A 13,275-nucleotide genomic window follows, 5' to 3' on the forward strand; every position below is an offset into this window, starting at 1 on the left:
TCCATTGGGCACAACCTGCTTGATGTAGGAATACGTCTGCAGATGGTGACATTGGCATTCATATGTTTACCTTTGGGGGGCGCTAGAGAGTTAACAAAACAGCTTATGTTGTTAATTACTTGGGTGTAGTCTATCTACACTTAGCTGTAACCTTGTAAAATTTCCCATGTGTATTCAAAGGTTTGGTTGAGTTATAATACAACTTGGACCCCAGGTTGTAATGACCCAAAGGAAATAGGTGTTAGTATTCCTTAAGACAATAAGAAGGGTTCATATGCTTTGGCCTTTTCAGTAGGCTATGGTATTTTATTTTGATTTCAGTGAAAAAATATGCCTCCAGTTGTTCTAATTCGCTGTAGGAGAACGATCAGCCCAATGATCGAGTCAGCCAAGTTAGTAGTTGTTGTAGCTGATTGGAAATATCAGGGTACATGCAGTATTCCAACCCAGAAGACTAAACTCACTGAAGTCTAGTATAAAACTGTATCCATCTCTCCGGTCATGTTGAGTTGGTTAAGGTGATAACGAATTCATGAATAAATAAGTAAATCATATTTTGGACAAGGTTGAATCCACAAATGGATGTGCCAGCATTTATGAGACAGTATCTGCTAATCACATGGTCATTTGGAAGATACACCAGTTTGACTTTGGAGTTACTTTGGTTTTATGTTTTAAAATGAAAGTACCATTGAATAAGCATACTTTGGAACAGCCTCTAAAACCAATAGTTGTAAATAGTGTAATAACTCGTAGAGATAAGGCACTGACGTTGGACAAAGCTTTCTGTTCCAGTAATGTATTGAATTCCAATTGTGGTGGTGGAGGAAGTCTTCCACCACAATGTTAGAAATACACTCTAATGACCCTGACAAGGCTCCTTATTTGGTAAGTTGTAGCCAGGAGAATCACTGGGGATCGTCCAGCACCTGCTGCTAATGGACCTTGCTGAAAGCTTGCAGGTCCCACAGATGAGCAATGATGTCACCCCTCACCAAATACATTTGAGAGCTATTTTGTATCTGGATCTTATGGGTGTAACTAAAATAAATAAAAAATCCTTTTGTAATAGATTGAGAACATTTTTGTCACTACTTATTTATCATTTCTTGTGTTGATTTAATTTCTACTGAATTTGGACTAAACATAAACAATGCCTATAATTTTCAACACAAAAAATGTGGACATATGTCTTGGACCTTAACAATTTTATTGATACCATGTCAATAGCCAACACAGTAAAACAGGGTTCTCTTGGAACTTTCTGTATATGCCCACCTCTTTGATGCCATAAAAGGTCTCCAAAAAGCTGCTACACCCAGGGGAAAGTAACATGTAGTCAAGTTAGAGATGGATTTAGTCAGTCTCAAGCCACAGTAGTGTTAGTACGGAGCTTCTGTTGTAAGCAATTGTAGAAAAAGAAATACTGAAAATGGTAGGTGCACTTTTGAAAGACAAACAATGATTCATATTCAATGCAAGAATCAGTTATAATTGAGTCTATTATTGAATAGTATGTTTTTGTCTTATATATATTGCCTGTTCAGTCTCATTGCCTTCAAATTTATGCTTAGTATTGGTTATTTTCCTTACATTTTGTAAGCTCCTTTTAATTATGTGCAGTACTTTTATTTAAGTTATGTGCCTGATGTTTACTTAACACTGGGCTGCTTTACCTTGTTCCTAGAGAGCCACTGTCCTCTGTGTTAGCACTGCAACCCAGACAGAGAAGACCATTTGTAATGAATAATCAGCAAATTTATATGGTGAATCAGGTTCATTACGTCAGGGGTAAACCTAGAGGGAAAGCCTCCAAAGTTTCTCCAAGAAGAATACTGGACAGCCCTGTTCTAGATCCTTTTTACATGTTCTATTCCTTGACATTTCCTAAGGCAAGCAAACTGACTGAAGAGCAGATCACTGAGTATAAAGGGATGTTTGAGATGTTTGACGAAGAGGGAAATGGAGACGTGAAGACACAAGAGCTGGAGCGACTCATGAGTCTGATGGGGATCAATCCCACCAAGAGAGAACTCATTCAGATGGCCAAAGATGTGGACAAAGATGGTTGGTATTTTTCTCATCATCTCTGCATTCATTTAGTATGGTTTTTGTGATTGATAAATGTATTCAAAGCAAAACTACAATAAAGTAGTATAGTAGTAAAACAGTACAGTAGTGTAGTAGTAAAGTAACCACATGAAATTGAAGACACAAATGTTACATGATACATGTATTTTCATGACACATAGAACTGGAGGGAGTCTTGTGTCATTGTGTATGATACTGTAGGAGATCTGTCTCTAGGTGTCAGTATTTCATTACATTCAAGTTAATGTGAACGTAACGTCAACTATTTAGTGACAAAGAAGCTTAGCTACACTAAATACAATTATATCAACTCACTACTCACTATATTACAATCTATTCATAGCAGAAGCAATTTTATTTTGAGTCAAAATGAATATTTTTACTTTATGATTTGATGGAAGATTTAGCAGGTTGGTGTGTTGTGGGCTGTATTACTACTAAGTAGCCTACTGTACTGTAAAACAGAATGTCAAAACGAACAAAATGTTTCACTGGCACCCTGAATGAACAATTTGCTTAATTAGAAGTACATGTAACATATGGCCACTGCTCAAAATGTATGAATACAAATAACCAAAACAGGGAACGTTCTCTCTTTGCATTCAGTTAAAATATTTTGACATTTTTCTTCCATCACAGGAAAAGGTGCTTTTAACTGTGACAGCTTCTTGGGTCTGATGGCATTGTACCATGAACGAACAAAGAACCAAGATGCTGCGCTACGAGCGGCTTTTAAAGTGTTTGACAAGGAGGCCAAAGGTTATATTGAATGGAACACCCTCAAGTAAGCACACACAGGGATACACAAACTCCTTGACTCATTCAACGGTTAATTCCGACCTGATTAACCTTGCAAGAGCTGTGGTGTATTCCAGACAGCTCTCAACCAGGTAATTCATAAATTATTAATGGTTATTATAACGTTATTCAATCAATTACAGATATGTGTTGACGAATGCAGGGGAACCACTTAATGAAATGGAGGCAGAGCAGATGATGAAAGAGGCTGATAAAGATGGAGATGGCACTATTGACTATGAAGGTAAAATGGCATGAGGATACAGTTCTTTAAGACAAAACATTTATACAAATACACATATTCTTCCTTAGTGTTTTTTTCATGTGACATCAAATAACTTTCATTCACAGAATTTGTGGCTATGATGACTGGGGATTTATTCAAGATGAGCTAAGTGGTTCAAAGAAAGAAGAAGTCAATGTACATGTAGAGAAAAGTTCTGGTAAAATTGTCAAAAGTTGTGGTAAATTATGTAAAATAATAAAACAAACAAACAAGGAATATGTAAGATTTGTTGTGTGTTTGTATGTTTTATGCGCTTATGATATTTACTTGAGTTTGACTAGGATTTTGACTGTAAGGAGATATGAGGTTACCAATATTATTGCCAATACAATCATCTTATCCTATTTACTAGTCTGCAACTGGCCCTTTAACTTACCTTCCATAACTTACCATTGTCAAGAAAATAATGGAAGAAGATATTAAAGACCTCAGTTAAGAGGCAATGTAGGGACACTGAAGGGTTAATTTTCTACGGCTGGCCACCCGGATGCAATCATTTGGTTTGGCCTTACAGCATCTGGTGTGCTATTAAATCCCATTCTCATCCCTATAAAGCCAGACAGACAGCCCTGCAAGCCAATGGCAGCTGCTGCTCATGCCCCATTTGACCAATGACAGAGTAAAAGGGGGGAGCTTTGCGGCAACGCATCTCTGGTTGCAGCATCCCTGCTGATGATGTTATTATCTGGAGCACAAAAAGGGGCAGGACACGGGGAATAGATACAAGGAGGTGAGGAGAAAGAGAAGGACATCTGTAGGAGGCAGAGGAGCAGAGCTTGGTGCCGAGTTACTGGGTGTGGAGACGGTTATCTGTGAGGACGGCTATCTTCTCCATGTTAACAAGCTCCCAGAGGAGCGCCTGTGTTGCTATTGAGGAGCAAGGAGAAGTAGAGGAGGAGGGGTAGACAGAGAGGGGGGGGGGGGTGCTCCTTCTCCTAGGGATATTACCCCTCCTCTATAGCTGCCGGCTACTGTTCCCTTTTCAGCTTCTTTCTAAGACATCAAGAGGGTAGGTAGATATAATCTGGGAAGGCATATGGGGTTACAGCTTGCTCGTCACGTTGGCAGGATTAGAAGCCTAGCCTGTAACATAGAAAGGCATGTAGGTATAGGCATACACATCACAGTGCAAGAAAATGATGTTGTGTTGTCTAAATCATACAAAGATACTGTGTGTAAAATTTCTGTGAGAAACCATTGTGCTTTATGCTAATGTTATGTACACTGTCTTTGTATGGCTAAGACAAAAAGCTCTGATTTGTGATTGGTTGTAGGCTTAAACTGCACATGTTCCTCATTAAGAGTGCAGGCAAGACAGGATGCACTGAGGAGGGTGGGATGGTTCACGTGTCTTTGTTTTCACGGTTTGTCTGTGACACCACTCTGTGTGATACCGCTTCCCAATAATGGCAGGCAAGAAATGTATATGGCAAAAATTCAAATAATATTTATCTTCTGTAGCTCCTGACCGTCATACATTATGGGTTAGTGTTAGGGTTCATTATTCATTATTTTATTTACACCCCTGTTTATGCATGTAAAAAAATGACTTCCAGTATAACATTCCCATGTCAATATTTATGTATACATGTGTTTGTTTGCGGTGTGTTTTTGTATGCCTGCTTGTTTGTATTTGTATGTGCTCTCAGTCTGTGTGTGTGTTCTGTACTCCAGAGGTTATATGGGTGGGTGTCAGATTCTGTCAGTTTGTGTATACCAGTACCTCACACTGCATGTTACATGTGTCAGGGTTGGTTTTCCTTGGTATCCTATCTTCTTTGTTCTGCCACATTCTTTCACTGCTTCTGGTGCCCACATCCTGCCCACAACACCCACCTCTGGCCTGCTGGCACAACCGGTTGTGGGCTTTATTCAGATGGAATGGGGGAGGGGTGCATGTGCTTCAACTATTCATGTTGACAGGAACAAACTCTAGACAAACCATGAACCAGCCAAGAAATGCAAGGTTGATTCTGAGAATGAGGATAACGTTTCAAGCGCTGATATGTTATGGATCTGCACGTGATAAGGTTCTATGTAAAAATGCTCATTGTGTTTTGCAGGTTTTTCCCCCTGAGAGAATGTACCCGTTGGAATCCCAACGCTTCCGCAGACCTCAGTCCAGAAAGGGAAAATCTGTGTCAGTTTTGAGACTCATTGGGGACTGAGAGACAGAACCAGTGACACAGAGACCTGAGACACCCACAACAGAGAAAAACGCATCTATCTTCTCTATCCTACAGCTTCCTGTCAGTTAAGAGCATGGATCTGACCACAGTCAAGACCACTGCTAGCTTTCTTTCCAGCACACCCAGCACATCCAACCCTCCCAGCATCTCCCTCCTCCCAGTCACCACAGACGCCAGGATGGAGAGGGACAACATCACATCCAGGACAACACTGATGACCTTAACGATAACCACTAATGAGACAAGTTTCAATTCCACCAAACTTCCAGAGGTTGCTGTCGAAGGCTCAGGAATTGGCATGGTTCTAGTACCATTCGGCATCATCACTGTCATTGGTCTGGCACTTATCATTGTAAGAGAACAATTATTATTGATCATTGGTTTTTCAGCCATTATCATTCAGTGTTTATGAGGAGAAACATATGTCCGTAACCAATTTAAATAGTACCAGGCCATTTCTCCACATCAGTTCTTGAAAACCTACAGCCAAAACATTGGGATTAAGCACATTTTCCACAGTCTCCACAAATCCCACTGTAAACATGTTGACAGATATTACTTTATGATCCAAGTTCATTTGCCTGCTTAGCCCATGAACAAAATTGACGTTTTTAAACCAGTTTGGGCTTCACCGTGGTGTGAATGAGTGGTTTTGTTGCTCAGACCTCTAAGCCCTATGTCTTCCTCCATGTCCCCTCCTCAGATGCTGTACATCAGAAAAAGGAAGAGGTGAGAAAACCGACGTACATTTCAACTGATGTGGTTGTATTTTCCCAATGGACATGTACTACTCTCTTTCCTCAAACCACCCAAGCCCAGACTGTTTTTCTTCTTGTGCCTGGCCACCAGGCTGGAGAAGCTAAGGCACCAGCTCATGCCCATGTACAACTTTGACCCGGCAGAAGAGCAGGATGACTTAGAACAGGAGCTGCTGGATCACGGCCGTGAAGGCACCCTCACAGGACCCAACGCCAAGGTGAATAATCTAAAACACACACCTAAACAAGGATGACGATCATTTATAGTAGCTATTATGATATGCCCTGTTTTATCACTCACGTATGGACATGTATTGTCAATATTCCCTGTATGTAACTTCTCGTATGTATACACAATAGTACAGTATAGAAAGCACTGCAGAATCACTTGTGTTAAAGTGCCCCTGTGAAACTGGATCACCGCAAAATTTCACTGTTTATGTTCTTCTTCCTTTCATTTTTTAAGTTGTGACAATGGCATGTTGGTCAAAGTCAAATATGGTAAAGTATCAACTGTGTGTCTTGACCCATGTTCCTTGAAATAATCTTTCATCCTATCCTTTGTTTGCATTTTACCATCAAATGCTCCTATTGCGTATTGCAATGTCTTTCATTTCATTTGTCCTGAACAGACCCGAGTAGAAACGAAGTATTTGAACAAAAAATATAAAATTTCTCCTCAGGTCTGGTGTTGACTATAATCACTTCAAATTCATTCATGAAATACATAACTTAAAAATATGTGGATATACCTAAAACAATAAATGTATTTTTTTTTTTTTACATTCCTAACTATTTCCTAAATATTTTCCCAACACTAAACCCAGATGGCAGACCCAGCAGTTGAATATAATGCAAAAAATGTGTATGTTTCCTCTGCATGCTCATACTCTAAAGCTCAGCAGTGGGGATTTTAAAACACGCTAGTACCTTAACAGCCTCATGTCATGTCTGTTCCTAAATTGGTCTTGAGATGGTCTTGATATTAACCTCCACCGTCCTACTGCCTCTCTCCGTAGACCCTCACAACCTCCCAGGGGACGACCCAGAGGCCGAGTCGTCTGGTCTTCACAGACGTAGCCAACGCTCTCAATGCGTAACAGCACTCTTCCAGGCAGGAGTGGGTTTGTGGGGGCTCGTTTTCCCATCATGGAGATTTGTTGCTCAGGAAGAATAAAAATTAAAACTGGATTTGAGTCGTGGAAGTATGGATGATACCAGAGGCGTGTATCATTGTAGCATGGTGTTTGTTTAACTGTGATTGTCGTCCACAATATTAAGATTTTCACTGTCACCTGAGTTCTTCTCAGTCATCTTCTTCAGAGACTGTTTTAGAAATGTAGGATGTGAACTGTCTGGAACAGATCATCTTACACTGTTTGTCAGCCAGAGCACAAGGGTTGTGTACTTGTGTGGGATATAACTGATAGCAGGACCTTTGGAGTGTTCTCTAATAAATCTGAGAGCTCTCTAAGAAAAATACTTTGTCAAAAAATCTTTGTCTACATGTTCATAGGAAACTTTGTTGGAAAATGTAAAAAGAAGTTTGACAAAAGAGAGGGCTCAAGCTGTTTAGCAAAATGTGAGGTTTTGACTTCTCGATGTAAAAGTTGTGGGCTTGAGGCTGAGAACACATAGGCATATTGAAGACACTGGACATAGAGCTCTGGATGTGTTCACTGCATGGGGAACATCCATGTCACTCCACCATAACATGGCTTCATTCCCACTCCCCTGATGAACTCTGGACATTCCCTCAAATGTTAGTGTTTTCATGAGTAATGAAGAACTGTTGTTTTTCAATAAACATTCAACCTCCAACATTTAGAGTGCAATTATTTAGTGGTTAATTCATGACAAGGGGGGGGTCAGATGGCTGAGCGGTTAGGGAATCGGGCTACCAATCAGAAGGTTGCTGGTTCGATTCCTGGCCGTGCAAAAATGATGTTGTGTCCTTGGGCAAGGCACTTCACCCTACTTGCCTCGGGGGAATGTCCCTGTACTTACTGTAAGTCGCTCTGGATAAGAGCGTCTGCTAAATGACTAAATTACAAAAATGATTGAAAACGTTTATTGGTAAAGTAGCACCTCTACATTACGGCAAACATGCAGTCAAACGAGACAGGGTGGTAGCAAATTAAAAATTGTGAGGTGATTCATGTGGAGGTGGATTGAAGTAAGGATGACCAATTTAATACAGTACATAAATATAAAAGTATAATTCCTCACTCACATACTTCTCACTCAAGTGTTACTGTACATCAAGTGCATTGAAAATGTTGTGAATATCAGAGTCATAGTAATACTGTCATCACCTAGATACTGTTAGCTAGCTGGTGGGCCTCCTAGCATGGCACAGACGCATAACAGAATAACTACTGAGTAGGTTAAGAGACACTCACAATCATTTGACAATACAGTACCTTTGGCGTAGAGTGGACTGCATTATTCAGTATACCATGACAATATTGGAGCTGGAGAAAACTTTGAAAAGCTCATACTAAAGGTAGTCCACAGGCCACACAAAGAGAGCAACAGAAGCGAAGGAAAAAGAAAAAGGCAACTAATGTACTAAATAGTTTTGAGCTGACTGGAAAATAAAGAGTAATTACATTTTAAATAAGAAGTTATGCATGGATTTGTACATCTACACTCTCAACATCAATGTAATCAAAACCTTACGTTAGGCTATCTATGTGTTCTGAGTAGTACTTGGTATAACTGACCCTGGGCCTAAGGATGTTATATTGTGGATACAGTGTTCAAGGATTTTAAAATAAAAGAATATGACAATGTTGTTTCAAAATGGCTCTTCCGAGAACAGACAATAGTTATATAAAAAAAGGGTTGAATAGTATCCAACTTAGCAAACATAAACATGTACAGTAGCTGTCAAGTGTTTTTGACTCCATAACAAGACGATTACAGTCACCTAAGTCTTATCACAGAGAGTTACAGTAAAACAAAGAGATCACTTCCAGAGCATTAACACAGAGGGTTTTACTAGCCAGCAAAATAGGTGTTTACAAGAGGAGTGTAGGGTTGGTAAGAGTGCGTGTATAACTGTCCTGAGGAGGCGGGTGAGTGTTTTTGTATGTTTTATTGTTCAAGTTGCTCAGCGTCAACCTTTCATTGAGGTAGACTGAGAGACAAAGAGACTGGGGAGAGATTAGGTCTGAGAGAGATGTGTATCAAGACTTGTGGCGAATGTTTAGTTCAGACCAGAAAAACACAACAGACATTGTACAATAATCATATTGAGTAGAGTGACAGTTGTTCCTGAATATATATGTACCTGAGGTTTAAGTAAGTGTGGTAAAAGCATCGTACTAGTAAACTGTCAATAGAAATGTCAATAGAAAACATTCAAGCTCATGTTTCTTATGGTAATGTAAAAAGGTTTTTCTCATTAAATAATTCCAGCACAGCATTTCCATGTCACTTAGCAAACATACAATTCCTCAAGTCCTGCCCCCACATGAGGGGTTGTGACTCTTGTCTGTGTGATGTGATTCTAAATGTTAGTAAAGCAGCTGTTCTTTATGTTGAACCTCCTTCCAACCATTCCATCGCCACTGACGTCACAATCAAATATACTCAAATGTGTGCATCCCAGCACACATTGAGTACTCACACATACACACACAATCAATCAATCAGTATCTTAGTAACAAATTTGGATTTTGGATCTTGCCGATCAGACTATCTGCACAGCCAAACCCACTGACCAAACCCCTTGAAAAATATTTGATCAGACAGTATGACTAACCCATCACTGAGCCAACATCAGGCATGGACAGACAGACCCTCAACACAATAACACTTGTAGTACCTTAGCAGAGTCCATCTGCATTCAAGATCCCTGTTTTTCCCTTGTTTATCTGGAATCAGGGTTGCACCCCTATGTTCTCCCCCGAGCCCTGAGGTAGTTCTGCACATTGTCTACTCCCCTTCTTCCTGAGGTGGAACCGGTGATGTTGAGACCTCAGTGGGCCCAGAATGTGATGGACCCTCCTCAGGTTCGTCTGGTGGACCCTGCAACAAGGGTGATAGAACATCACAGATCTTACTCTTTGTGTGTGTGTGTGTGTGTTTGTGTGCATGCATATGTATGTGTGGACCTGGGTGTTCTCACCTGACCATGAGCCTGTGTGTGCCCATGCGTGTGTGCTTACACATGTGCGCATGCCCATGAGCGTGTGATGAATAATGCGATCCTTGTATGAGTGTGAAAATGTCTGTGAGTGATTTTGTATACGTGGGGAAACAGGTCTGGCTGTGAGAGCGAGAAAAGTTAGGATGAAGACGGTTATGTCAGGAAACCAAGAAGACAGGGGAAGAGAGCGGTTATATCAGGTTTCCCTTCTCAGCATTGACTCATTCTTCCCCTCCATGTGCATATGTCTCAGAAAAGGAGTCTAACGGTTTCAAGTCTCTTAACTTCTTGACTCTCGACAGTGAGGGTGCCGCTAAAACAGATGAGAAGATTTGGAGAACTGCCCTCTTTCTACGAAATACATGTTTGTGTAACCTAGTCATTCTAAACAGCAAGAAAGGAAGTGAATGTGACGTGAAACGATTTCTTTCTTTTTATAAAGACAAAGAGTCAGCAGTCATAAAATGATCTCTATTTTAATTGATTACATAAAATATCCCTCCTAAAAGAACAAATCATTTTGTATATTACTTTATCAAGAAACTGATCAAGTTAGCTGATAAATAAATGAACCAAGGTCCTCATTTATATTTTATGTTATATTATATTTATTTTATTATATTTTAAATAATGCAGACGAGCACACTGGTTCATGGAACTGAGGAGGGAGTGTTCACTTACTGCACACTTTTTGCAAAGTTTTCTTACCTGTGGTTCTTGAACTACTTCTTGAACCATTCTTTGGGGCTGGTTGGTGAGATGACGGCAATGAAAGAGAAAGAAGAAAGAAAAGATGTAAATATGTTCGAGCTTCACTCTCAGTGTCTGTGTAGTGAGTTCCAGGTGGCTGCAGGTCTGGCAGGTCGTCTCGTACCCATTTCCTTGGCCGGCCGCGGGGTCTTCTTTCCCCTTGCTCTACTTTCTGAGAGAGAAAGAGAGAATGCAGTGAGTACGTTAAGCTGCTGTGAAAAAATGCTCAAATTCCTAGACAACCAAATGAGATGAATTATCGATGGTTATAATGCGGTCAGAATTTCCCTTCCAAATTTTCTAAATGATTGCTAATATTTCAGCCATACCCCAATTGATTACGAAGCCCTTTGGTCCTGCCATTGGGAAAAATGTATGCACATCTGTTTGGTAGTTTTCAAATTAGGGAGATCTCATTCTGGCTCTATTTTTGCACAAGACTACAGCTGTTTCAGTAAATTGGACTGCTACAATAGGATTAGCCATGGGTAATATAGGATACAGCACATTTTGTTGATAAAGTTGATCAATCATTAACATTTTATTTCACGATTCCAAATGACCCTCCATAGACTTAAGTGAAGTATTTTGCCAACCATGGTCAAATAATCTAAATGAATGGCATTCTAACAATTGTAGCTTCTCAAACAAGGTTGATTTCCAGTAAACAGCCTTTACATCCATTAAAGCACTATAGCCTATAGGTGTTCTGTACTACATCATACATCACAAAACACCTTGTTAATGTGTTGGTTGAGTTAGGACCATTTGAATTTCCTTTCTTTGAGGATTCTTTCAAATCATCACTTAAAACAATAACGTTAAACAGTTCTTCATTTCAAGATTTGTATCCAGGATGTTACGTAAAATGACACAGTTAAAAGCTGTTGCTTACCTTTGGAGCAACACGAGGCCCCTTATTTTTGCTTCCTCTTGGTCGTCCTCTTGGCCTCTTTGGAACTGGAGGGCCACTAGGTTCCTGGAGACAATGAGTGTCAACAGCCTCATATTACCGTTGCTATGTGTATACTCACAAGAAGTAACATTTGGAATGTGGTAAACGCAACAGAATCAAATATCACCTCAAATCATCAAACCCACCAGAGACCATAGATGAGTTTTATTACGGTCCGCAAACTAACATGAATCACAGGATCCTCTACAGTAGGCGTGTGTTCTCACATGAGAGATTGTGACCGTGTCCGGGGGGGGGGGACAAGGTGACAACTGACCTGCGGCTGCTTCCGCGGTCGTCCTCGACCTCTGCGCGGAGGCTGGTCAGGTGACTGGGCCTCGTCTGGCTGTGGAGACGGCTCCCTGGTCCCACGGTCGCTCATTCCTGTGTCTGTCCACCTGCTTCTCCCTGACAGCAAGAAGGGAATGTGGGCATGGAGGCCCCGAGCACAGGCCTGTGTACTGGGAGGGACAAGAGAGGGTGCAGACTAAGTTCTGGGAAACAGGAGAGAGGACGTCTAGAAAACGAGGATGAAAAGGCTAGGTTTGATGTACTCTAGTTTCTTGATTGTAACAGTTTGACTCGTTCAATTGTGTTCAGTTTCGAAAAAGAATATAGCTACACACCATATTCACGAAATCATTTGATTTTCGGTGTTTTGACTTGTTGACATTAAAACAGATCATCTAACTTATACTAAATTCATCACAAAATAATATTTAGAAACCACACTGGGTTTCTATGGCAGTGCAAGCGTGAGAACTGTTTAATATCAGCCTTGGCACCAGTCACTGCAAGTTCATCCGGACACAGCCAGGGGTTTGGCAAACGCAGGGAAACATGAGAACGGTGTGCAGTGACTAAAAGTAGCACAGATATTCACAACTCAATATCCTATCCAAAATTTATCCAGCCTTTAGCCGTTACTATTGGTCACATCTTACTGTGACGCTCCACTGTGATTGCTTATGAATGTGTGTCCATATTTTATATATTTCTACACAATGCTTCTAGCATGGGCCTCTTTCAAAGGTATCTGAAGTGGTCATACAAAACCATATGGGGTTCTACTGTTAATTCCTCAGTTAGTAGTGGAACAACCTTCTTTGATACATTTTGTGTTGCATTAAAGTGAAGTTATAATGTGTACTAATGGGTGTCAATATCCATTCTTTCAAAATCAAGGTTACCACACATACATAGACATAATACATACATAGACATAATACATACATAGACATAATAGACAAACATACATTTATATTAAATGGAATAGACACAAGATTACGATA

At 40.3% G+C, this 13,275-nt stretch overlaps 3 protein-coding genes across 3 annotated transcripts; 2 read left to right on the forward strand and 1 right to left on the reverse strand.

The window, feature by feature from the left end:
• Positions 1 to 1,367: 1,367 nt before the first annotated feature.
• Positions 1,368 to 3,362, forward strand: LOC134025236 (calglandulin-like). Its single transcript, XM_062468166.1, has 5 exons — positions 1,368 to 1,435; positions 1,893 to 2,067; positions 2,731 to 2,875; positions 3,033 to 3,133; positions 3,241 to 3,362. The coding sequence occupies exons 1-5, from the start codon at positions 1,433 to 1,435 to the stop codon at positions 3,282 to 3,284; spliced, it is 468 nt and encodes a 155-aa protein (XP_062324150.1). The 5' UTR covers positions 1,368 to 1,432; the 3' UTR covers positions 3,285 to 3,362.
• Positions 3,363 to 3,816: 454 nt separating this feature from the next.
• si:ch211-161c3.5 (uncharacterized protein C3orf18 homolog) lies at positions 3,817 to 7,943 on the forward strand. The gene is made up of 4 exons (XM_062458735.1): positions 3,817 to 5,716; positions 6,068 to 6,093; positions 6,214 to 6,340; positions 7,142 to 7,943. The coding sequence occupies exons 1-4, from the start codon at positions 5,438 to 5,440 to the stop codon at positions 7,220 to 7,222; spliced, it is 513 nt and encodes a 170-aa protein (XP_062314719.1). The 5' UTR covers positions 3,817 to 5,437; the 3' UTR covers positions 7,223 to 7,943.
• Positions 7,944 to 8,189: 246 nt separating this feature from the next.
• Positions 8,190 to 13,153, reverse strand: si:ch211-161c3.6 (high mobility group AT-hook 2b). The gene is made up of 6 exons (XM_062485625.1): positions 13,134 to 13,153; positions 12,261 to 12,444; positions 11,924 to 12,007; positions 11,153 to 11,200; positions 10,987 to 11,025; positions 8,190 to 10,157 (listed from the first exon to the last, which is right to left on the reverse strand). The coding sequence occupies exons 1-6, from the start codon at positions 13,151 to 13,153 to the stop codon at positions 10,065 to 10,067; spliced, it is 468 nt and encodes a 155-aa protein (XP_062341609.1). The 3' UTR covers positions 8,190 to 10,064.
• Positions 13,154 to 13,275: the final 122 nt, after the last annotated feature.

The sequence above is a fragment of the Osmerus eperlanus genome, chromosome 1, assembly GCF_963692335.1.
Source record: "Osmerus eperlanus chromosome 1, fOsmEpe2.1, whole genome shotgun sequence".
NCBI classification, from domain to species: Eukaryota; Metazoa; Chordata; class Actinopteri; order Osmeriformes; family Osmeridae; genus Osmerus; species Osmerus eperlanus.

Coding starts and splice junctions, on each gene's coding strand:
- LOC134025236 (XM_062468166.1), top strand. Junction 2,068..2,730: donor CAAAGATGTGGACAAAGATG/GTTGGTATTTTT, acceptor CTTCCATCACAG/GAAAAGGTGCTTTTAACTGT. Junction 2,876..3,032: donor ATTGAATGGAACACCCTCAA/GTAAGCACACAC, acceptor AATCAATTACAG/ATATGTGTTGACGAATGCAG.
- si:ch211-161c3.5 (XM_062458735.1), top strand. CDS start 5,438: ATGGATCTGACCACAGTCAAGACCACTGCTAGCTTTCTTTCCAGCACA. Junction 6,094..6,213: donor TACATCAGAAAAAGGAAGAG/GTGAGAAAACCG, acceptor CCTGGCCACCAG/GCTGGAGAAGCTAAGGCACC. Junction 6,341..7,141: donor TCACAGGACCCAACGCCAAG/GTGAATAATCTA, acceptor CTCTCTCCGTAG/ACCCTCACAACCTCCCAGGG.
- si:ch211-161c3.6 (XM_062485625.1), bottom strand. CDS start 13,153: ATGGATATTGACACCCATTA. Junction 12,445..13,133: donor ATGGATATTGACACCCATTA/GTACACATTATA, acceptor TGTCCCTCCCAG/TACACAGGCCTGTGCTCGGG. Junction 11,201..11,923: donor GGCCTCGTGTTGCTCCAAAG/GTAAGCAACAGC, acceptor TTTCTCTCTCAG/AAAGTAGAGCAAGGGGAAAG.